The sequence below is a fragment of the Diabrotica undecimpunctata genome, chromosome 2 (assembly GCF_040954645.1).
Source record: "Diabrotica undecimpunctata isolate CICGRU chromosome 2, icDiaUnde3, whole genome shotgun sequence".
In the NCBI taxonomy this organism is placed as follows: Eukaryota; Metazoa; Arthropoda; class Insecta; order Coleoptera; family Chrysomelidae; genus Diabrotica; species Diabrotica undecimpunctata.
The window spans coordinates 58,619,368-58,645,330 of record NC_092804.1 but is presented as its reverse complement, the minus strand read 5'-3'; the positions used below and the strand labels follow the sequence as shown (position 1 = coordinate 58,645,330).

At 32.0% G+C, this 25,963-nt stretch overlaps 1 protein-coding gene and 1 long non-coding RNA gene across 6 annotated transcripts in view; one reads left to right on the top strand and one right to left on the bottom strand.

The window, feature by feature from the left end:
* The window catches only part of inaE (inactivation no afterpotential E), a 157,112-nt gene that overhangs the window by 72,082 nt on the left and 59,067 nt on the right, over positions 1 to 25,963 (top strand). For 3 of the 5 annotated variants that reach the window (XM_072522986.1, XM_072522988.1, XM_072522990.1), the window contains exons 10-12: positions 724 to 959; positions 6,767 to 6,996; positions 11,003 to 11,026. In XM_072522986.1, the coding sequence (XP_072379087.1) occupies positions 724 to 959; positions 6,767 to 6,996; positions 11,003 to 11,026 (490 nt within the window). The remainder of the gene's footprint in view (positions 1 to 723; positions 960 to 6,766; positions 6,997 to 11,002; positions 11,027 to 25,963) is intronic. The other 2 variants (XM_072522987.1, XM_072522989.1) reach the window with 1 other exon arrangement.
* The window catches only part of LOC140434605 (uncharacterized), a 66,720-nt gene that overhangs the window by 8,897 nt on the left and 31,860 nt on the right, over positions 1 to 25,963 (bottom strand). The window contains exon 2 of the long non-coding RNA XR_011950065.1: positions 16,370 to 16,450. This is a non-coding gene — a long non-coding RNA (uncharacterized lncRNA). The remainder of the gene's footprint in view (positions 1 to 16,369; positions 16,451 to 25,963) is intronic.

Below are 25,963 nucleotides of genomic sequence, written 5' to 3'. Positions count from 1 at the left end.
CGAGGTTGCTGTCCTCGCTGAACTGGATTTAGGGACTTGCAATTTGACAGATGTACTGCCCCAGTCAAACTGCCCACCTGACAGTGTCCTTGAATCGAATCAGGATGGAGGTAAGTTGATACTTAAAATGAAGAACACGAAAGCTAGCCGAGTATTTGAAAGGCAAGCCTTATCGGAACCACGAAACGAACGAACGGCACAACGCAACGATACGTCACTCCGTGCCCTTTGCTCAAGAATACCGTAATTAAAGAAATGATGAAAGTAGTGGTATTTCACCGGCGATTTTGCTATTTCCCACTTATGCTACACCTATCATGTCTCCTTACAATGCCAGACTAGAGTCAAATTCATCAGGGTCTTCTTTCTCCGCTACTTTGTCCAAGCCTGTTCCCTTGCAATGTGTTAGCTAGATAGTGAGTATGGACAGTGACTCTTTTCCTTGTCGAAATTTTTTAGATCGATCAATCACCACAAACACAAACATTGTACCACCACAAAACACCGGCTGCAAAAGCCTCATTTATAAGATTTCAGCTCGTTACAATAGAGTATTACTGAGCTTATTTTATTACAGGTGACGTTTTATCACAATCCACTACATACACGAATAATTTAATGTCATCGAGATCATTAAATCACCTTGGCATTTTACTGAAAAATCACTTAAATCGCGCGTAGCTATTATTTCTTATTAAAATGTGAATAAACTATTATTTTTAGGTGCTGGAACTGCTAGCATATTAGGTATATTGCTGAGACAAAGACATCCTACTCTTCAGTGTTTTTGTTATTCTCCACCCGGTGGTTCATTATCTACACCTGCTGTGGACTACACCAAACAGTTTACTGTGTCTGTGGTAGTAGGTAAAGATGTAGTTCCGAGGATTGGGCTGTATCAAATGGAAACTCTTCGAACGGATCTTATTAATGCCATAAAACGAAGTGTTGATCCTAAAGTAAGTATTGTAATTTTGTCATGGTAATTTCAATCTGATACGATCAGCTATGTGTATGTTATTAATACTTTTTATTTAAAATATTTATAACGGATTTTGATTGCAAATTAAAAATGGTCAATAAAAATTTTATTTCCGAAATTTGTGATACAGTCGAAAAAATTATAAAATGTGAAATGAAATAGAAGAGATAAAATAAAATGGTAAATGTATCAATTTTTAATACTTCTACATGTATCATTTAGCAATACAGTTTCTTCGGAGATTTTTATGAGTTATCAGCTTATGAATTTATCAGTTAAAGGGAAAAATCAAGCTGGGACCTATAAGATCTATTGTGCCATCCTTTACTTGTTTTCTCTGGTGGTTTTTAGTGATTTAACAACTCACGTAATGCTATTCCTGCCAGGAGGTCTAATATATATAGACGAGTTATGTTAAGTAAATATTCTTCTATCTCGTGTGCTTGCAGTTAACGTGCTTTGCAGTTTATTGAGGAGCCTGTACCTTTATAGAGAATTCATCCTCCACCTTCGCATTTCATACTTTAATTTACATTCTGCTATATCTATCACCTCCAACGTTTTCAGGTGCTAAAATAGGTACATTTTGTAATGTAATTCTTAAATCTCCTATAATTCCCTGGAAGTATTTTAGATTGTCTTACTCCTTGTAAGTCTGGATAGAGGTAGTGTCTGGATCTTTTGCGATATACTTCTTTTTCGAGTTATTTCAACATTAACCTGTTACTAATTTCGCCAAAGGGTTTCGGTTCTATAAAATATGCTTTTGTACTTCCTGTGGTGTCGCGAAAAAGCTGAAAAAAGTTGATAATAAAAAGCTTTTCTTTTTTCTCAAGGGAGCTTTATTGGGGAATGGGGGGATAAGGATGTAGATATTAAAAACTGTATATGAAAATAGATAGATAAACGATAGAAATTAATTAGATAACAAAATATAACAGTTTGACAAATAAATACACTAAATACTGCTAAACTGTAAAACAAAATGGGCGCCAATAAGTTTTAACCTGAAACTCATAAAGGAACTCAAGATTCAATAAACTAAACAAACATTTGTCTCACAGTCTTCAGAAAAAATACAAAAAAACACACGTCAGAAAACATATCAGCAAATTATCGACAAAAATTATAAAAATTGACATATCAAACCATACGCTGCAAGAAAAGGTTATATTCAATAAAATACTTATTGAAGAATTATTAAATTATCTTCTACAACAAAATTCAAATATTTTAAATAATAGACAATGCGGAAATACTTTAATCAAAACTTTATTCTTTCAAAAAAAAAAAGATTAAAAATCAAATGAATCTTTGACTACAATCTGAAACGAAAATCACTGGTCATTCTTCCATTTTACTTATATTTACGTTACAAAATTATTTTACTCTTAAGTTGGTAACATACTCAAAAAAAAAAATTAAAAATAAACTCTACAAAAAAATTATAAAAGTTACTGTCCCTAACAAAAAAGCATTGTCGTTATAAAATATTCACTCACTGTGTTTGTTCAACTGTGATGATAGGGTCGTAGACCTGGAAATATACATATGGTCCTTAAGATGAAGAAATACGATACTCTTTACCTCTTCGGCAATCACATTGCCCTCGACATGATAAAATGGGATTGCGAGTGAATAGTGCGGCAACTTGTGAATTGCCAGAGGGAGGGACTCACGAAATTGTGAGTTTCTCTAGAACTGAACAACAAATATATACGTCTGAATGCATTTTGACATTCAAATATTAACTGGCAGCTGATAAATAAAAACGGATAGTGCCTTTTTATAAATTCGGCCTTAGCTAATTAATTTTTGGGAAGGGGATGTGTAGTTTGCTTCGAAATATTCGTTCCCATGAGAAAATAATACGCTTTAGAACACTTTTAACTAAATACCAATAAAATTTTAAGACGGATTATATATAATTAGTACTTGAATGGAGTGGATTCAAAGAAAACGTATTCTTTTATGGAATGTTATAGCCCCCAACATAATTTATTACTAAAATGTTCATTTAAGAACAAGGGTCTTTTAAACACTCATACGTACTCACATCGATAAAAATTAATAATCTCAAGACATAGTTCAATAAAAATACAGGCCAGTAATAGAAAAATTTAGCATGTCGATTTAAGACTAGTACTTGATATGGTAGATTATATTTCTGAACAAGCTACTGGATATTTTTTAATAATTTATTTAAAATAGATTAGCGAAATGCCCTATACAAGATATAAAAAGTCTTGGTAAAGAAGCTTGTGGATTATATGATTTTCGATTTGATGAAAATGGAGAAATATTTTTTGTAGAATGGAACGATAATCAGTGTGTAGCATCCAATTTTGATATCTCACACAAGTTAATAGATGAAATCACAAGCTCAAAGGAAAACGTTTATTTCTTAACTGCAATTATATACTACATTCATACGAGGCATGGATCTACACTACCAGTTTGTTGGAACTAATACCAGAGCTAAGAAGTGATATTGGCCAATATTGGCATTAGTAAATTCATGGTTTCGCTAAAAACGAGGCTTATTAGATTTTCGTCGATCTGTAACGACCAATGATCTATTATAATATGTAAAACAATTTTCATATTAATAACTGATAATTATGTATGTATGTAGAGATAGTGCAAACACTCCTGACCATGGAGCTGCGCGAAGGCGGAGTCAAAATTCACGTAAAGGCAGAAAGGTTCTATTGTAAACCAAATTTCGTCTACTGCGCTGTGGTCAGGACTGTTTGCACTATCTCTAATGAAGTAAAATTTTGAAATTTGAAAAAAAGTAATTTGGGCGTTAATGGGTTAAAGCCACTAAATACATAAACCCTTTAAATGTTATTAAATTAATATTCATATACTTGAGTTACCGGTCCGGAGACGTGTAGTGCAATCGGATCTCAGGTAGAACTATAGGAAGTTGCTAATACTTCTTCCCTATTTCTCTTTACCATCGTAAGGCTTTTATCACTAAATTTTGTACAACGTAATTACACTCAATGATGTATTTTAAAAATCTCACCCCTTAATTTGCCTCACCTCATATATTTGCTCACAAGATACTGTTTTGTCCATTTATTCACATATTATTAGTATGGGTAGTTTTCTTCCCTGGCTCTACTAAACCTCGCATCTCTAGATGGGTATAGACCCGTTTCCATCGAGGTAACATGAGTTATCAGCTGTTCGAGCATCGTTTACATGGTCTAGTTATTATATTATTTTTTTTGCATGTTAACGCTATCAAATATTTTTCGTTCTGGTATAACTACGTATCCAATGCTGTCAGGAGTTTTTAGTTATGAACGCCTAAATTTGTTCTGTAGTGTAGAAAAAAATTGAGTACGATTATTCTTTTGCATGTTCAAATGTTTAGTTAGTTGGCCGTGTGATCTCTTCTTTGTATACTCACCTTAACTTTTCCGTCTAATGCAATTATTACTAGTTTTTTATATCGTTATGCTGCCATATTTTATTCGTCTTGTGCATAACTGACGCGACATAATGAGGACCCTAGAAGTAAAGGGCTACAAGTGACATTTTTGTAAATATTAAGAAAACTACATCACTGAACTGAAAATTTTTCATTCTGTTTGGAGGTAAAGAGATCTAAGCGATAAGTGCAACAGGCGCTGCTTTCTAGCGGCAAATTACTTAGCCTCCTACCCAACTATTAGTAGGGCTTGGAAGAAAGAGATGCAAGTGCACTTGTATCCCTGTTCTATTGTGTCAGACTGTTAGTTGAGTTTGTTATAATTTTGAATGGGTAGTGGTACAGCTCCTCTAAATCAATTCTTAAAGTAATATTTTAATGTAAACTGCAGCGTTTCACCGTATTATACACTACAGTATTTTTAAGAAAAGGTCGTTTCGGATTCGGATGCCAGATAAGTGGAAAAAATAAAACTAAAATAACAAGAAATTCAGGTAAGCTTACATGGACAAAAAACACAATGCTTATGAGGCAAAAAAGTTACAATAACTTGAAAATCATTATTGTAGGAATAAATGTACCAATAATATTTCACAATAACAAAGACTTTCAATTTTTAAAGAGTATAGAGCATTGGGCACTGAAATCTCCCAAACAGCTTTTCTAAATCGATCCATATAGACTGAGTCTATAAAAAGAAAACAACTTAATGCAGTTAGCAACAAAGAGGTGTCATGTGTTTATAATCTGGTTGGTTTTAAAGTATGAAACAGTTTATAATGAAAACTCTTGATGTCTTCAACAAATGTTTACAAAATGTAGTTGAAAGCAAAAAAAGTTTCCTCGGGTGTATCATGCATACACAAAAGACGAAAGAAAGCACCTCCGAACAAAATTTCTGAAAGGGAATTTTAAATCATAAAAGAGCATATTAATAAGTTCCCTAGGTACACAAGCGATTAAACTAGAAATAAGAATCCTCCAAATAGGAGGTATCTTTTTCAGGAGTGTAATTTGAAAATAAATATAAACTTTAATGTGATTTTTATAAGCAGGAAAAAACGAAGAACTTGTAAAGGAAAGCTTTTACAGGAATATTTTTAATACTCGGTTCAAACTTAATTTCAAAAGGTCAAGTACAGAGACCTGTGATAAATTTGACACATTTCAGATAAAAATAAAGTTCTTTACAGTACAGATGAAAAATGACGATTTTTTAGACTTTCACTTGCTCTATACTTCAAGAAGAGCGTAAGTGAAATGCAGAGCAGGCAATGGTTACATTTTCAACAGGACAAACCTTTAACCCTGTTTTACAAGAAAACAGCTGGAGGTATCATAGAAGAGTTTACTGAGTTATCTAGGAAAACCCACTCGAGCTGGCAAAAACTCGGCCATTCTGCCAAATCCGTTGCCAGTACCGATTGACAAAAAGCCTCTCTTTAAGCAAGATAAATATTCCAATCTTCAACAGTTACTTAACTACGTACCATGAATTTTTCATAAATCTGCGACATGATGGTCAACAAGCTGGAGAACTAGCAAACTTAGAAGAAGCATAAGTCGAAAATGACGATTTGAATCACCATTATGACACTGATGTTGATGAATAATAAGTCAATTATGTATTAGTGTTATGGTGATGAACAGATTTGTACAAAAACTTTTTGATCTTTTTACATTTGTTGCATTTTTTAGAAGTAAAAGGGTACAAGTGCTACTTAGCAATCTAAAAATAGCTCCAAAATGAATTAAGAATAAAATTATGATTTTTTTTTTACAAATAATAATAATAAAGTTACTACATTGGAGAAGAAAACCTAGCATTAAAAAAATCATGCAATTACAGTAAAAGCTCAACTTTTAACGGCGTTTACTCAAAATTTACTTTTTGTCACTTATACCTCTTTACTTCTAGGGTCCTCAAACCGTTCGCAATATTTCACATTACTGAAGTTAGATTATATGTGCTACAAGTGAAACATGTTATGAATAAACAATGAATAGCTGAACACAACTTTTTCTATTTTTTTATTAGTATTGAAAGATATTGGTTTCTTCATGATTATTAGACACAAACTAAACAGAAAACAGAACAGAAACTGCACAAAACTTAGCATTCTTTCTATAAAATTTCAGATAGGAATATACTAGGAATATAATTTCTTCTAAGCACTATTTTATATGGTATTTAAGATTCATGCATATATTGAAGTATTTTATGATTTAGTTTATATATGTGAATGAATGTGAATACTGTATGTATTTACATTTATAGACTTTTAATAATGAATTTGAATGTGAAAAATATGAATTACATTTGACTACATCTTTTTTAGTGGAAAACTATTTCGTGCAGCGTACTGTGTTGTGGATGTTCGCAACCAACATCAGCTGTCGAATTATCAACCGGAGAAAAGGATGTAACGGAATATATGAGAAGTAAAGAAAATGCACGATGTTTAGGTTTGCACCCATCGGATAGTACAATAGCACTAACTAGTCACCAGCCTTTATTCCCACCTGGACGAGTTATTCACATCGTCAGGCATCATCCTACATCTGGGCAGTAAGTGGATATTTAATACATATTTTGTATCGTCGTAATTTTTATAGAAATATTTGGAGTTTATTATTGTCCGTTTCAGATATACAAACTACTTTAAGTAATATCCACAGTAATGTATGGTTAGGATGGAGAAAGATGTATTTGTTAGATTGTTAGTTGATCTTGTATCATTTATTTTAATGTTAGCAAAAATGCTATACAGAACGGTAACTTAGTAACTGCAGAAAAGTCAAAGTGAAAAATATATGAAATTCTTACATCAATCAGATGTAGACATAAGTTTTATTAATAATGGAACTTCCATCAGTAAGATATTTTCAAGTGATTGGCAGAACCTACGTGATTCCTACATTCATATCTTTTTTATCGTCTATTTTAGATCCACAACACGTGTTAACGGTCTAATTTTCTGTTAAGCGTTCTGGGAAGCCAAAACCTAGATTACGTGGTCACAGTTTAGACGTAAAACGCAGTAATCATTTAAAATAAATCTTAGTTATCAACATTCGTTTTATGCTACTGTCCGATACAGTAAACCTGGATGGGTAAAAAATAGGCCGAGGAGTTTGATACTATTTTGGATATTCAAAATAACCCAAGAGGATGTTTTGTCTTTGAAGTTAAATTAAGCTAAGAAACCCAGGTTTAAAGACATCCGCAATTCTATCGACTCTCTTGTGTTTTAAGGACACAACGGCGAGCGTTGGGAAGTGGGTCAACAAATATATATTGGGGATACGGTTTACTGAAACGTTTTATTTAAAATCAAGTCAGAAAGAAAGTAAATAAAATCTGAATCATACTAACTGAACGCGAAGTAGATAAAAAAATTAACTAAATAAAAACGGCGCCACCTTACCCTTTATCTGAGAAACAGGGAAAACTCGAGGATCCCAGATGCTAAAGGATTCGTACAAAAATAAAAAATATAAAAAAAATAATATGATGTAGGTTTAGTCTTTTTCTAAACCAATACATATCTAAAGAAACAGAAACAGTCACACTTACCTTATATGGTCTTTAGTGAAAAATATTAGAATTATTTATTTATTGTCCAAGAGAAGATAAGAGTCTTAGAGAAATAAAAATAACACAAAGTAGTTACCTTCGCTACGTTTATTGCTGGATCAAAATATTCGGTTTGACAATGTTCCTTATAATAAATTTTGTTTATCATAAAAAAGAAAATAAAAATCTAGAATTTACATCTCGATACAATCTACATATATTGATCATCTCATCTAGACGTACAGGAAAATAAAAAATTAAAAAAATATGCTCCTTATACACTGATAGATCTTTTTAACACTTTACTGGTCACTGGATACTTTGAAGGGTACATTAAGAAAATTTCAGCTTACGTTAATCTTCTTTAGCAGGGAACGAAAATAATAAAAATGGCTTACAGTAAATTATGATGGTTTCAACATACACCGTGGTTGTATTCTGTACGGGTTCATTGACGAATGAATAGCTAAACTACTCTCCAGATTAAAGCTTGCTATCTGAGACCATTTAAGAGGGACAATGTGTAAACTTCTTGTCCTGTAAGAAGACATGTTTCATCATCTTATTGACAAGAGATAAACCAGAGATTAAGAAAACTATAATATAGCTTTTTCAAAAATAATCGCACAAAAACTAGCAAAGATACACACACAGACATATATCAGCAAAACCGTGTTCTTGCAAGTGACGCCTTACACCGGAATCATCCAGTACCACCTGAACGTACCCACCACCACAATCAGAATCGTTTCCCCAAACGCTATTTTTCTCTGACCTTCCACTTTGTCTCGCCCATTCTAATCATGGTCATGTTGCCTTCGGATATTAGTTTAAAATCCATGCGAGATTAATAGAGAAAAGAATAATAAAAGCAGGACAGCACTTAATCTCGCTAGCGGCTTCTGGCTGTACAAACAAACACTTACGAGTCGCAATTTTCAAAGTGGTATATAAAGATCGTATTGAAAGGCTATAGCGGGATAAGATACCAAAATCTGCACTCAGCTGGATTTATATTTGGGATTTGGCGCTCAGAATTACATATTTAAATAACCCTGTAACCAAATTTTTAGCTCTCTAGGTGGCCCTAGGGGTCCCTGTCGCAAAAAAATGTGTTTTTTCGATGAAACATTTTTGTGAGCAATCCTGTGCTTAAAAAATCTGAAAGAATTGATGAATATATATTTTAATGCCCATAAACACTCCGATTTTTTTTTAGATTTTTTGGATCAAAATTGAGTTTAGAAAAATATTTGAATTTTTCCAAAAAATTTAGGTTATGTAGGTATTTTTTGGCAAGATTCTAAATAATTATTTTTCGTGTATTTTTTTCCGTTCTTTTGAATAGCGGGGTTAGATTTGCCATTTTCTCTCAGGAATATTAAAAATTCGAAAAAACTAATTTTTTTTTGTATTATCCTCATATTTTTAGCACATAAATTGAACTGCGTGTCAATAAATAACGATTTTTGATGTATATTTTAAATTAACGGGATCAGGTTTTCCATTTTCAGAATCGAGAACACGCTCAAAATACGACACACTGTGATATTTTTTCCCAAGTTTTTTTTCCGTTTTTTCTAATAGCAAGGTCATGTTGGCTAATTTCAGACTGAAACATTAGAAAAAACTGCATTTTTGGGTGATTTTTTTATATATTAAAAATATAACCTCATTTAAATTTAACAAATAACGATTATTGTTTACACCTCCCTTTATTTGAATGGCGATTATCATTTGAATATTATCATTTATGGAGTAAATTAATAAATAAAATATAAAAAATCACCAAAAATGCAGTTTTTTTTATTTAGAGTAGGTCTATATATTTTAGTCTGAAAATGGCCAACATGGCCTATTTTGAGCATATTCTGGTGTGAAAATGGCAAACCAGATCCCGTTATTAGAAATAACAAAAAATATATATATAAAAAATTGTTTGACATGCAGTTGAATTTAGGTGCTAAAACATGGGGAAAACACAAAAAAAGGTTTTTTTTCGAATTTTGAGAATGTTCTGCAGAGAAAATGGCACATCTAACCCGCCATTCAAAATAACAAACAAATATACGCGAAAAAATAATTATTTAGAAGTTTGACACAAGTTAACTGCATAAGCTAAAATTTTTTTGAAAAATTCAAATATTTTTCCTAAGCTCAATTTTGATCCGAAAAATCTGAAAAAAATCATAGTGTTCTTGGGTATAAAATGTAGGTGTATTCATAATTTTTTTCAGATTTTTTATTGAAAAGGATGGCTCAGAAATTTTTTTTTTCGAAAACACATTTTTTATGATAGGGCCCTTGGCTCAAGAGGTTTCTAAATATGTATGTACTTTCGAGTGCCCAACTCCAAACAAGAATTTAACCGATTGCCGATTTTATCATCTTATCGCGCTATAGACTTTATATGATATACAGAGTGAAAAAAAAATGCTACAGTATACTCCGTAAATACGCTCGACTTCGTTACTAAGTTCTCTGTAAAATATTGCCGGATGTAGAGCTAAATAAAAGAAGACCTGGTGGACAGTTATACAAGACATCTAGGAAGGGCATTAAAGATATTGTTATTTTTACGTCGATCAAGACAAATCTCAATATCAATTAGTGCGAAAAATGGTGCGATTTTTTTTTGTTTTTTAGCGTGTAATGTGTGAATGCTAAATGGACGATTCTTTAAAATGATGTTAAGTTTTTAATAAAAAATTTGTTTATTATTCCATTATGGTTAACATTTAACACAACTTTCTGCAGATACTATGCGTTCATTAATGAGTTATTAAATCATACTGAAGTGTTTCAGCTAAACTTGTTGAAATTAAAGCTACTATGTATTACTTAGGATTGTCATAATTCTTCTTCCAGTTAAATCCTTTAAATCATTGACAAATACTATTGATTATTAATAAACTTTAAATGTTTTTATAAAACCTATGTACGTATAAGGCACGAGTATTCAAAATAATCACTAACAGAAACATATTAACAATTTCAGACAAAAGTATGAAAAAAGATGGAGGTAATAGTACTAACAAAATTACTTATAAACCGTCCCTATGCATGATAAATGGAAAAAATGAAACTTAATTATTCTTTTATTATGATAATTTCAACCTTGCAGGAATTTAATGAAATACGCGATGATATATAGATATTTAGTTTATTAGTCAAATACATGTTGTATCTTCAAGGCATATTTTTTGTGAAAAAATAGCAAAAACAGAGGATTTTTATCCCACGGGACACATCTTCCTATCACATCCTCAAGTTTTATACCTCCACGTTGCGCCGTCCGCAGTCAGTAACACCAATAAAATTTAAATAGAAAAGTACTAAGGTAATAAACATTTCCTTTGGAATAAAAATTGAGTTGCTACCTTATTGAGTCTTAAATTGAGTTTTCATTACTACTTCACATCGATTAACGAGTAAAACTTATAAATAGTTAATTTATTCATAATAGACTAGAAATAGTAGAACATTTTTTTTTAAATAATGAATACGCCAGCTAAGAAAGTATAATTTTTAGTCACCAATAAGTACGTTTTGGAACCAATTTCAAAATTTCGACAAACGAAATCTCTGTAAAATAAAATAAACGCCACGTTGAAAACCCAGTAAGAAAAGAAGTGGTAGGTATTGCGTTTCAGGTCATGTTACAGATTTAACCCTTAGTAAACGAAGACTTTCTGAATTATCTTGAGTAAGTTAATGTTTTATTGGTCGAATTTTGAAGGCTCACAATTTCCATCTCTATTAAATTCTCTTTGTTTGAAAACTCATTGAAGATTTTGACCGATTACACTTTTGTGAAATCATTAGTGAATATGATAAACAAGATTCAAATTTGCTTTTAAAATTTTGGTTTTTTGAATGAATGCAAGATTCCATGAAATACGCAATCTTACTTGCTGACAATTACTTCTTATTTTAAATAAATGTTAATACATTTTTTTAAGTTTATCGACAAGTCCTCTTCAACCATTTTGTAAGTCCACTGGCCAATTTCGTGTCTTCTGTTATGGGGCTGCAATAGTTAATAAACTAGTAAAGTGTGGGTTTCTAATTTATTATGGTGTTTTGTGCTTCGTCTTTGAATGGTGTCTTTAACATCATCTCTTTTTAGTTATTCGTGTAGTGTTTGATTGGAGACATACCATGGTACATCTGTTATCATGCTTGCTTGCGCATGATAACTAATAACTTGCTTGCGCATCCCCATAGTCCGCCCCATATGTCCAGACGGGTTTGATGTTTGTTTTATAAATAAGTGTGTTTTTTAATGATACTTTGGACTTTGGTAAATATCATTTACTTTTAAATTAATATGTTTCCTATATATTTTGTGTTTGTAGATTGCGGTATTTGTATGTTGTTTACGTACGCTGCTGGGTACTGGCGTTCCCTCGGACTTACACAGATTTTATTTCATTAATTTTGAATTTCCATTTTTGCAGCCATATTTGTATTCATGGTGACTTAACTGGGTTTGTCTTTATTTTCTATTCTTCTAGCCAATATAGTTGGCTGAAATGATTTTTGGTTAAATATTGGAAGTTTTTCAGCGGTTCTTGGTGTATCAGCATCTGAGGATATACTTATTATAGAGCTGGTTATGAATGTGTTTTTGTTTTTTTTTTATATATAAAAAAGTGTCTTAAAGATATTCGATCGGTTTCGTTTACTGTGCTGCACCTGGTATGTGTATCATCTATACCATGACTTTAGTTTAGAATTATATATTCCCTATTTTATATTTGCAACTTCTTACAAGAGAAAAAGGTTGAGAGTATTTTTTTCATTTGCATTTTTCATTACAATGTTGATTATTGTTGTTCATATATTGTAGCGACAAACAGCTCAAGCTCAAGAGAGAAGATCAGGTGGTAATAAGCCAATTATACACAATAAAAATACAAAGGACTCGTTGCTCATTCTCGGAAGCTTCAATTGGGGTGGGTAGGGATATGGCTGATAGAAAAGTATTAGATAGATCTCAATATAGTTAATTACTACTTAAAATTGTCAAAAAAAAATGATAAATAAAAGACCTTACATTGCAATCTTTCAAGGCCCGAAAAAGCTTTTTAGGTTCATCTTAAATATTACAAAAAAGAAGACACATAACATTCTTGTAATTAATATAAAAATGCGTACCATCAAAAAATACGAAATGAATTTATTTATGAAATATATTTTATTTTACATACATACGTAATTTTAAATTTAACATTTAAATTAAATGCTCAAAACGTATTTAAAAAAAAACTACGAATTCAATGATTTAATGAATTAATGTGTTCCTAATTGACCGTAAAACACAAATAGGCTATAAGGAAATATTTATATCACCAGATAGGGGTTGACATCTTCTGGAGATGTTACTGCTTCGCTTGTAAGTTTCAGCGGTCAGTTTCAGCTTACAAGCGAAGCAGTAACATCTCCAGAAGATGCCAACCCCTAGTGTTGGCGAAACGTCGAGAACTAATCTCAGAAGACAACGGCCTAACAGCCCGAATAAACAGCCTAACAAGTTAGTCTACGGGATGTTACAGTTACATTGTTAACCAAAATGTTAAAGACTTGAAAATTGAAACGCTACAATCTTTCGTTTTTAAGTCTTCTCTTAACTTTTAACTCTTCTCTTAAATGGGACAATAGTAGGTAGAACATTTATATTTACAAGAACTCTAAAGTTAGACATATTTTTACAGAAAAAAGTTACTCTTTGGCGACGACATCAAAACTAGAATAAAAATAATTATGGTCAAATTTTGTAGCCTGTTTCGAATCAACGTCATCGATTATGGAAAGGTACAAGATATATTGACGCCAACTTTAATGAAATGAACTATTTCATGTTATTATAGTATTGTGTTTATATAGGATTATACCACAATTGATTGTAACAGTACAAGATCCCACTGCAGGATCACTACGTTCATAATGTATTTCATCAAACTCACATTTTTACATCCATTCCTAAAGTCCTAAGGTCCTAAAGTGGCAACCCAACTAAAAATTTTCTAATTCAATTAATACTTATTAGTTTTTAACACATATTTTATTTAGTTCATTTATTTTTTAAATAAAATACGCTGCTCATGACGTATATCCATGTTTTTTATATCAAATAAAAGCTAATTTTTTTTGTTAATATAATGATATAAGGTTTCTTGAGAAAAAATTGTCACAAATTAGGGTTGACAGCTGTTAAAAACGCGAATGATCAAAGATAAAATAGAGTTAGGGCGCAACGACACTGGTTTGACAAGTGATAATATGTATAACATCGAGTTAGAATCTATGGAGAAGCTATGAGCATATTAACGTGTGTATTAAAAACGACGTAGGTAGGCGTGGCTAACTGTGATATCAATATGGCGGTGGGATCATGGCCGGACTCAATAATATTAAAACTACTATAAAAATGACTAGTTATTCAGAAGATTTAATGATAATCTACAAAGTGCAATACATTTTTAATAAACTATGATTTATTTATCCCGCGGTAAACACTAAAAACACGATATATTATACATAAAGATAAATTAATACAGTCGAATACTATTAATTTATTCTCTAAAGTACGGGCAATTACTTTGTTTACATATGTGTATACTAACCTGTAGAACGTTATTTCTGAAGATTTTTTATTAACATTGCTTCTGCCACTGCAACTACGTTGAGAACAAGAAACCATTATTATGCACTATCACAATATATTATTACAGTTTCTATAAAAGTATTATAAAACTAAAAATATTCGAAAAACGACAAACGTAAACAAACATATACGATCTGTCAAAAGTGTCAAAACAATATGGGCGAAGCGAGGTCGTTTTTAGTCACGTGATGCCCTCTCCATAGATTCAAACTCGATGATGTATAATTATTATACATCTATCAACGCATGCTTTAAAAACTCCCACAACTGACACTTCAAACCAGTAGCGTTGTGCGCTAACTGTCTTTTATTTTATTTTTGATACCTCGCTTTTTTAACAGTTATCAACCCTAATTTTCGACCATTTCATTTCAAGCAAAGCTATATTAACGTATTAAAAAAATAGCTTTAATTTGATATATAAAAAACATGCATATGCGTCATGAGCAGCGTATTTTATTTAAAAAATAAATGAACGAAATAAAATTGTTGTCAAAATTTAATTACTATTAATTGAAATAAAAATATTTGCGACCATTTTTTGACTGGCAACCTATTATCAATGTATTCCCCTAATTTTAATTGTATGTAAAAATGCGAGTTTGAGTAACTACTTTATGAACGTAGTGATCCTGCAGTGGGATTTTAGACTATAATAAAAATATTTTTTTTTTAAATAAGGTTATTTTAACCTTTAGATGTTTATTCAAAACGTCAAAAACAATGCGTAAAATATACTTTTTATTAAAATCAATTGTTTTTCAATCTCATATAAACACGATATTAATTTAAACAGGCCATAAGAAAACAGTTTCAGAACCTCTTTAATGGTATTCGTTGAGTCCTGTTTGGACTAGGTATAATCATTATACTGAGAAGTTCCATATCATTGGTGACACCACAAAGTTAGTGGTTATTATGGTAAAGAATCTACATAGTACCATATATTGCAAACGACCAAGCATAGAGGAATTTTGTACAAAGCAACTTACAAGTCTCTGATTTGTCATCCAGCTTGGGGGGATAATACTTTTTGGTTTCTGTTTGTAGGGAGAATCATAACCACGTAACCAATCATTCGACATCGCATGCTACAGCTCATAGTTGAGTAAGTCAACTAGAAACTACCGAGATCGTCCTAAGGTATACAAAAAATAAAATCTTGTGCTCGTTTTTTACGATTCAAAACAACAAATTAAAAAAATGAATTTAACTCCTAAACTGAAATGCGTAAAAAATAAAAAAAAATACATATACCAATTACAGCAGAAGTGTTTTACTTCGATGTTCGAGTTTTTTTCGTAAAAAATAAATTTAAAATCAAAACGTACCCTTTCAACCTTTATCGATTTCTTCTGTTTTATTTAGGTTTATATAAATAATATCTCAATCCTAATTCTGTTTAACTTTGCCGATTTTTTGGAGTTCCCTAGACTTCATATCTTACATTATGTATTTATAAAAAGTTGCTTAAAGAAACTACAATATTTTTGTATAAACTCCATTAAAAATCCAATAACCGTAGTATATAATTAAAACATTCATTATTGCACAATACTTTTTTAATATGACCTGTTTGTTTTTCACATATTAACTTTTTAAATACAACAAAGCTTCTAAAGTATTGCATCTAGTGATCTTGGATACTATTCAATTTCATCACATTTAATACATACGAGAATATTATGTACTCACACGATTTAAATATGAACATCGACGTGAACGGAGCCCAAAACTGTTTCGAATAAACATCATCATTTTGAATGCTGTTATTTTCTAAAACACAAAAAAAAATTTAAATAAAAAAAAAGAAAATATTTACTTAAATTAAAAAATGAAGCAGCTAAAAAAACTCATAATGTTTCCTTCTATTTTAATGATACTTTTTTCAATAGAAATATTGACTTCATGTATATTACTAATCAGTAATAATAAGACAAACGATAGACAGAAAATTACTAAAAGAAAACGATATAAAAAGACGATACAACAACTGAATGAAAATTGTAAAAGCACGAAAAAAATTGCTAAAGATAAGAAAGCTATGCTTTCAAAAAAAGTGTCATTAAGGAGTTATTGCATATCTGCAAATGTTCATTAAAGATTCTACGTATAATTTTAAAAAAATATATCAATTTTTACGTTCAGCAAATTTTATCAATAAAGAAACGGGATGTGACACTCTAGGAGTTACCGAGGAGGGGAAGCATAGCTTTATTATCGTCGAAGCATAGAACATGAGTTTTAAATTTAATTTAATTAATTTATTCGATGTTATTCGATATTTTATCCGATTCGATTTGATTTTATTTTATTATATTTTATCTAATTTTATTAAGAAACACGCATGGTACTGCGTTGACTACTTTAAGTGGTGTGTGGTCGCGCGATTCGTCGTTACAGTCCCTTTTATTTTTTCACACCTCTGCGCGATCCACCGCTACGTCCGTAGCCCGCAATAAGAAAGCTAGGCTTCAAAAAATGCGTCATATTCAGTTATTTCAAGTTTCGTATACTCAACAAATTATACATTCAGATTTAATGATGATTTCAACAATTTTTCCTGCAAAGCCAAAGGATTTGACATAAACGTGAAAATCTCTTGAAAATATAGGTTATATATCACGCTCTTAAAAATTTTAGTTCACGAATGTTATACAAGAATTTTTCGCTACATTTGAAATATCGTATAATATATTATCCTCCTTATAAGAGTTTTAAGTAAATATGTTGATTTCCTTATATGAGTTTCATTTTTTCTATTTTTGTCACGCATGTAAACTTGTTTGACGCATATTTTGTCCAGTAACAGTAAACCAGCTTCCAGTAAAGATGAGTAGAGAAATATGATTATAAAGTGTTTGATATAAATATTAAGTAAACAAATTTATATAAAAATTCGAGAAAATACAATACGCACTTTTACGTCACTAACCCTAATAGGTTAAAATCATTAATAGAGTAGATACAGTACTACCATCCCGCAAACTTCCGAATGATCATGAAAGAATAGTTCTTCAATTATAAAATTGAATTATATTGAAAAATATTGTCTACCGTTGTACTAAAATATAATGAACGTAGGTTACCTATTAGTTACATATCTCCAACAACATGTGAAAACGTACAAAATTTATTATATTTCAATTAAATAAATTGAAAAACGAACTTGAATTAAAAAAACATGCAATTGTCTACTTTCATTTCAACATCTTTTCTCTACGTAAAGACTGCGTCTTTACACAGTTGGCGTTTTAAGGGTAAACTGTAGATGTATTCTCGGAATAAAAGGCTTTTCTTAACATCGTTCAATAGCTTCATCGAGTTAGAATCTATGGAGAGGGCATCACGTGACTAAAAACGACCTCACTTCGGCCATATCGTTAAGATTGTTTTGACACTTTTGACAGATCGTATATGTTTGTTTACGTTTGTTGTTTTTCGAATATTTTTAGTTTTATAATACTTTTATAGAAACTGCAATAATATATTGTGATAGTGCATAATAATGGTTTCTTGTTCTCAACCTAGTTGCAGTAGCAGAATCAATGTTAATAAAAAATCTTCAGGAATAACGTTCTACAGGTTAGTATACAAATATGTAAACAAAGTAATGGCCCGTACTTCAGAGAATAAATTAATAGTATTTGACTGTATTAATTTATCTTTATGTATAATATATCGTGTTTTTAGTGTTTACCGCGGGATAAATAAATCATAGTTTATTAAAAATGTATTGCACTTTTTTAGATTATGATTAAATCTTCTGAATAACTAGTCATATTTTTATAGTAGTTTTAATATTATTGAGTCCGGCCATGATCCCACCGCCATATTGTTATCATCGTTAGCCACGCCCACCTCTCTCTCTTGTCGTTTCCTCATTGCAGAGGATCGTGATTTCCTACAATGCGGGCTGTCAATTCTCTCCATCTCTTGCGATTTTGGGCTGCTCTCATGGACTCGGAAAACGTCTCTCCAGTGGCTTTCTGTACTTGATCTGACCATCGGATAGGTGAGCGTCCTCTGCCTCTACGTCCTTCTACGTTTCCGCACACAATTAGTCTTTCTAAGTTGTCATTGTCTCTTCTCGCAATGTGGCCAAAAAACTTTAAAACATTTGCAAGACACTGAGAGGAGAGTCTAGTCTGAATGTTTAGCTCTTCGAGAATCGACTGATTGGATCTGTGCTCCGTCCACGAGACGCGTAGCATTCGTCTCCAGCACCACATTTCGAATGCGTCAATCCTTTTCCTATCCTCTGATTTTATTGTCCATGTTTCGGCACCGTAACTGAAGATTGAAAAAAATGAGTGTCCGTACCAGTCTCATTTTGAGTTTTTTGTATAAAGAGCAGTCCTTCCATATTTTTGACAGTCGACTCATCGCGTTCTTGGCCATCCCTATTCTTCTGCGAATTTCCGTATGGGAGGAGGCTGCATTGCTTAAGGAAGATCCTAGATACGTGAACTCGTCTACTTTCTCGAATTGATTTAGGGCGCCTGTTGTTTGGAGGATATTCGCGTGGTCCACAATCATGATTTTTGTTTTCTGATTATTAATCTTGAGCCCACACTTGTTGCTTTCGGTTTCTACTCTCTTTATCAGTCTCGACATCTCCTCTTCAGATGTTGCTATCAGTGTTGTATCGTCTGCGAATCTTAAGTTTGAGATCTTTTTTCCTGCAATGGAGATGCCGCCTCTCCATCCATCGAGTGCGTTCCTCATTATGTATTCTCCATATAAATTGAACAGGTCTGGAGATAGTATGCACCCTTGTCGTACACCTCTGCTGGTTTTGAAGGTATCAGATTGCTGGTTTTCAATTCTTATTTTAACTGAGTTATCTTCGTATAAGTTTTTAATTAATATTGCCAAATGATCTGGAACTCCCATCTCATGAAGAACGGCCCAGAGAACTTCCCACTTCACACAATCAAATGCCTTTTGGTAGTCTAGAAAACAGATTATTATTGGAATTTTAAATTCGCGGGCCTTTTCTATGAGCTGCCGCATATTAAGGATTTGCTCTCTCGTACCCTTCCCTTTGACAAAGCCTGCTTGTTCTTGGGGAATTTGTTTGTCTAAGTATTGTTGCAAACGGCCACCTACGCCGTTTTTAATACACACGTTAATATGCTCATAGCTTCTCCATTGATTCTAACTCGATGAATAGCTTCCAGCAAGCTTGAATTTGCAGTTCACCTAATTCGCCACCAAAGAGTCTCCTGAATTATTGTTCCTTCATATAGAGGTCGCTACTAGCATACTCAGGCACGTTATATTACTATAACAGCCTTATAGAATAGATTGCATTTCATTTCATTTGAAGTTACCACAAGAGTTCCTGATGAGAGGTGGAGCTCATATTGGAAAGAAATGCAATCGTCTACTTTCATGTCAACATTCTTAATCTCCATGCATTTTTTAAAATGTACAACTATGAAGACAAATTGAGATTTATGATGAATATCGAAACTCAACTGTGCACAACGAAGAAGTAGTTGACTTTTATTAAAAACAGGTGGGAAAAATATATAAAATAAGAGTGCTGTTTTATACCATAAAGGGGGTATTATCGGTATTGTGTTATAAATGTCATTATTCTGCAGAGTGACACTAATTATGAATGAAGAGGCGTAGAAGAAAGGTTCAAGTGATATTTGCTGGCATTTTGATATATTCAATTTCAATTTATTGTTTTATACGTAGCATAAGGTACATAACCGTTTCATATAACGAATAATTTGAAATCGCCAAGTGGATAAGCGTAGCTAATGTATAATATCTTACTGATTACTAAAAATTCTTTGAGATGGTAGTCTTCTGGGTAGGCTAACTGAACTGTGAGTTATTAAAACCAGTATTTCATTGACAAATATGTCATGTCATTTTTTAAACACAAAGTAAATACTGATAGTTAATTTTTTTAACACATATTAGCACAGATTTTAATGTGCACTTTGTGTAAATGTTACTGCACTTAAGAATTTAGATTCACTATTCACTCCTTGAAAAAATAATAGTACAAACAATTTTGCATTTTTACGAATTCTTTATTTATTCCATGTCTGGAAGTGCTATGTTTATTCAAATCACTACGATTTAGATATCAGATAAAGGTATCTCTGTATGTAAGTGCCAATAGTAAATAAAACACTGAAAACTTTTTATTTCTAACTGAATTGACCAATCTCAACAACAAACAACAAAACCGGAACATGTTTCGGTGGTAACGAATTTACTTAAGTGAACATTTTATGTAATATATTGATCTTGTTCTCCTCTCCTATGGCGCAATAGTCGAAGTCGGGCCCTGGCCTCCCCCAGCATCCCTTTCCCTTTCTGCTCCCCTTCAGTTATTCACCCTCAATATTTATTTAGCATCGGTTCTCACTTCGTCTACCTCTTCCTTGGTCTTCCTACTGACCGACGTCCTACCAGAGTTCCTCTAATCGTTCTACTAGGTGTTCTGTTATTATCCATTCTTATAAGGTGACCTTCCCATAATATTTGTAATTTTTGCATAATTTGTTATAGAGTGTTATTTGTAATATTGGTATATCTCGTGGTTGAACCTTATTCTCCAAATGCCATTGTCGCAAATGGGTACCCAAGATCTTTTTCAATATCTTTCTTAACAAAAGTAATAATGAGGTTTGTTGTCTTTTCTGTCATGATCCATGTTTCTACGCCACATGTTGCTAATTGATCGTATGATGGTTTTATATATTTTGAACTTAACTTCCCTATGGATGTCTTTGGATCCAAACACCTGAGACAGGAAGTATGCTTTGTTAGCAAGCATTATCCCTTTCCGTATTTCTTCCTCCTCACTGCCGTCCTCAGTTATCTATACGCCCAGGTATGTGAGCTGTTTTACTACTTCAATATTTGTGTCGCCTATTGTCAAATTTTTCAGGTTTGTTTCCTTACTTGTATTAGGGCTTTAGTTTTATCTCCCTTTACGGCTATCCATATTTCTTTCGCATTTTCTTCAAGCTCCACATAAAGTTCTGTGATGTCTCTTGCGGTTCGCCCCGTCAAGTTTACATCGTCTGCGTACATCACAATCTGCTTAGACTTGCTAAAAAAAATTTTTGGGTTTATAGACATTTTCTTATAACATACATATGTTAGACAGGGTCGGAGCCGTTATGTGAAAGGGGTCTGTCAATTGATTTTGAACTCGTACTTGCACTTCAGCACGTAAATCCAGAGGTTCATCAACTCTTAGACAACACTAACATAATTAGACGACTTAAGCGAACAAAGCTACTTGATCTGACAGTGAGTGTTAAACTAAAGTGCGAAAAGGTGGGATGTAAAGTGTACAAGTTAAAGTGATGTATTAAACTAAGATAGTAAAACTATGTACGCTAAAGAGTGTAACTTAGTATTAATAGATTCTGTCGCATAATTAAGTATATTTTATCTGTTTATGTTATCCTAGGCTTGTCGAAAATCTACCGAAATTTGGTAGATATCTATGTCGTGCTCCGATGCCAACCTAAAACATTTTAATTTCATAGCCTTCTCCAATTATTATACATCCCAATGGTTTGTTATTCTATTTTATTTATAGTGATAAAAAAATTATGTAGGTTCAATTTATTTGTTTTCTATTTGATTTACTAAGTCATAAGAATGAGATAATATGGAGGCTCTGGAATTCATCATGCAAAACGTTAATAACTGGGTAAAAAATCATGGACTGACCATTTCCCCTGACAAATCAGCCACAATGATATTCACTAGACATAGGATTCGTACGCCTGACAAAATAAAGTTGTCTGGATATGATATACCTATTGTCAAAGAATACAAATATCTTGGCATTCTTCTTGATCCCAAACTCTTATGGTCAAAACATGTGGAATATATAAAAAGTAGGTGTGAAAAAGGTATTAATATTCTTAAATGTGTTACTAATCGAAGATGGGGTGCTGACCCCAAAGTTGCATTGATGTTTTACAGAGCCTACGTGCGATCTATTGTAGACTATGGTTGCATTCTGTATGGTGCCGCCAGTAACACACACTTATTAACTGTAGACCGCATTCAGTTTAAATGTCTAAGAATATGCTTGGGCACCATGAAGTCTACTCCTTGCCCTGTACTACTTGCTGAAAGTAATGAAATACCTCTTCAAAATCGTCGAGAAATTATGGCAATTAAACATATCCTGAAGCTAAGATTAAATAATAATAATCTACTTAGTCAACAGTATGAGTTATCTATTGAAAACCTCTCAAATAAATACTGGCGCATAAAAAATTCTCCTCCACTTGCTGATGCTTTCTTAGAAACTAATGAGTATCCTAATATCTATGGCAAAGAAAAAAGATTACCAATATATAAAGCTAATTTTCAGGTAACATTAAATAAACCAAAAGTCATTATACCAAAGTACACAGAATTCCCACAAATAAACTTTGTCTTACTTAGATCCATATTGAGTGACTATAATGATCACGTAATAATGTATACCGATGGTTCCAAAAAAGAGGATGGTGCCACAGGTTGCGCAGTTTACATTCCACATAAAAGCGAATCTTTGAAAATTAAACTTCCATCACATTGTTCAATATATACTGCTGAAGCGGTAGCTATCGAAAAAGCATTAGATTGGCTAGATTCACACAATTTAAATAAAGCAGTAATATTATCAGATTCATTATCGGTCATTAAAGGATTAAACTCAGATATGACTCAAAATAAAAGAAATAATATTCTTTGTGCTATTAAAAATAAAATATATAGTAAAGATATTACAGTTATTTGGGTTAAAAGTCATATAGGTATCGAGGGAAATGAACTGGTTGATCAGCTTGCTAAAGATGCGACCCATGTTGGACTCTATATTCCCATATTTACATTGGAGGACTTACAACAACATTATTATAACAAAATTTTTATAAATTGGAAAGAAAAATGGAAAAACATCGCAACGAATTCAAATAATCAATATTATACTATCCACCCTACCCTACCACAAGATGTTGACTATATTTTCAAATATGCAATGCCAAAGAAGTTGACAGCCACAATTACTCGACTGAAAACTAATCACGGTGTATTCCCAGCTCACTTGGCTAAGTTAAATATTATCCCTTCTGGGGTATGCTCATGCGATAATATATCACAATGTGACATCAACCATATTCTTTTTAAGTGCGATAAACATAGGTATGAAACAGATCAGCTGTATTCAAAACTATCAGAACTTAAAATTCAGACTCCCATAAACATCACCCATTTACTCTCCTTAGATAGTAGAGAAGTATACGAACTAATATGTAACTTTTTATTTAAAGTTGGTTACATTATTTAAAAACTAATATCTTACATTACAATTCTGTGGCTAAAGGACTAGTTTCCAAGCCAACTCACCAAACACACACACACACACACACACTACGTCATATCTTTTGAACTCCTAAAATTCTAAACAATTACTTACTAAGTTAATCCACACAATTCTACATTCTATTCCCAAATCGTCGCAATTACTGGTTTGTTTTTAATAATATATACAAATTTTTTAAAATATACTAATATTCTGTATATTGTATACTAATATAAAATGTAGAAGACAGAAGTTTTCAGTGTTTATAAAATGACCTTTTATTAAGTATCGACCCTAAAAACTAGTTATTTGTTGATACTTATAGAGGAAATTTTAAAAATAAATAAATTTTGTACGTTATTCAAGAAGAATATAATTGATATAGCAACTATAACTGCATGTAAAGAAGCTCACAATGGCCCCTTGGATATGAATTGAGTACTTTGTGTAGTTGTGATGTTGTGTGAAGTGGTAGAACCTAGCAGAACGTTTAGACACGGGCCTAGCTGATCAATAATATAGTTTTATAATTCTATGCAATTTTTAAATGTGTTTTCTTAAAAAACTATAGTATCAAAAACAGGTCCTTGACTCTACATTTTGCGTTGATAGACTGAATAATATCTGCAAGAGATGCTAAACCCAATATACAAATATATACCCAATACAAAATATATGCTGTAATCAAATAAAACTATTTTTTGGTGCCTATAGAGTATTACTGTTAATCTGCATTGTTTGTAGATGTGCTTTTGAAGAACATCGGCATTATTACTTTATTTACGGCTGTCAAAAGACATTTTTATTGATCAAAAGACTTAATAACAATATGCTTTTGATCTGCCCTGATTATTCTTGTTTCAGTATTACTCAGTATTTCAGAAATATTTAAGTAAGCTTTGTTTAAAGAGTAGGTTTCGAAGCTTTTCAAATACATTTGGAGCCTAAACTATTATTAATTTAATTTCAGTACGCCTATACGATTTATATTATAATATATGTATCTATCTATCTTTGTTAATTTTTTCTAGTATGACCTTGCTATAAGGGATATATTTTTAAATATTGCTATTGATTTTAAGATAGATTGCATTGGCTAGAATAGTTGAAAGTATAAATGAATGCCTAATATAATAATATTTGAATGGAATGGTCGTATCAATAACTATCTCTCGTATCGTATTCTTTGGACATAGGCTTTTCCTTCTGTTCTATAGAGGTCTTTATCCAATTTTATTGTTATCCATCTTGTTTCACGTTTCTTAAAATCATCATTCACCCTTTTAAGGTAGCATATCATACGCTTTCTCAAGATCAATGAATACCGTATAGAGGTTTGTTTTTTATTCCTAGATTTTTCCGTCGGCTGTCATATATTGAAAATCATATCCGCCTAGCACTCTCCAACAGTTCATCGTATGACTAAGTAGTTTTATGCTGCTGCAGTTCATTGTTGAACATTTCCTTTATTTTTATACACAGTTGTTAAGAAAATGTTTCTTCATTTTCTTACTAATACTTTTTAGATTTTTTATAAACAATCCTTTTTTCTGGCCTGCAATGATAATCCCTCTTTTCCCAATCCCTGAGATGTTTTTCTTGGAAATCTGGAACGGAAGCTCGTACCGATTCCAGGATATTTTACCTAGGCTACGTCATCATTTTAGTTTAGTTATGTTGGCAGCCTTTTCAGCATTCAGGTTGAAAATATTTTCTGCCTAAGCCATTGGATGCCTTAATGTCTTTTTAACCAGCATCATATCCACCATACCAACAGGCTATCAATACAACCAAAGTGCAGAATTATTCCGCACTTATATTTTTCTGGGCATGCTAGGGTTTCTACTTTAAGAACCATCTTATCAATAAGTGTATTTTTGCCTGTATCTCGCCACAAAATATACATATTTATTGATACTTGTAACTATTTTGGAATACTA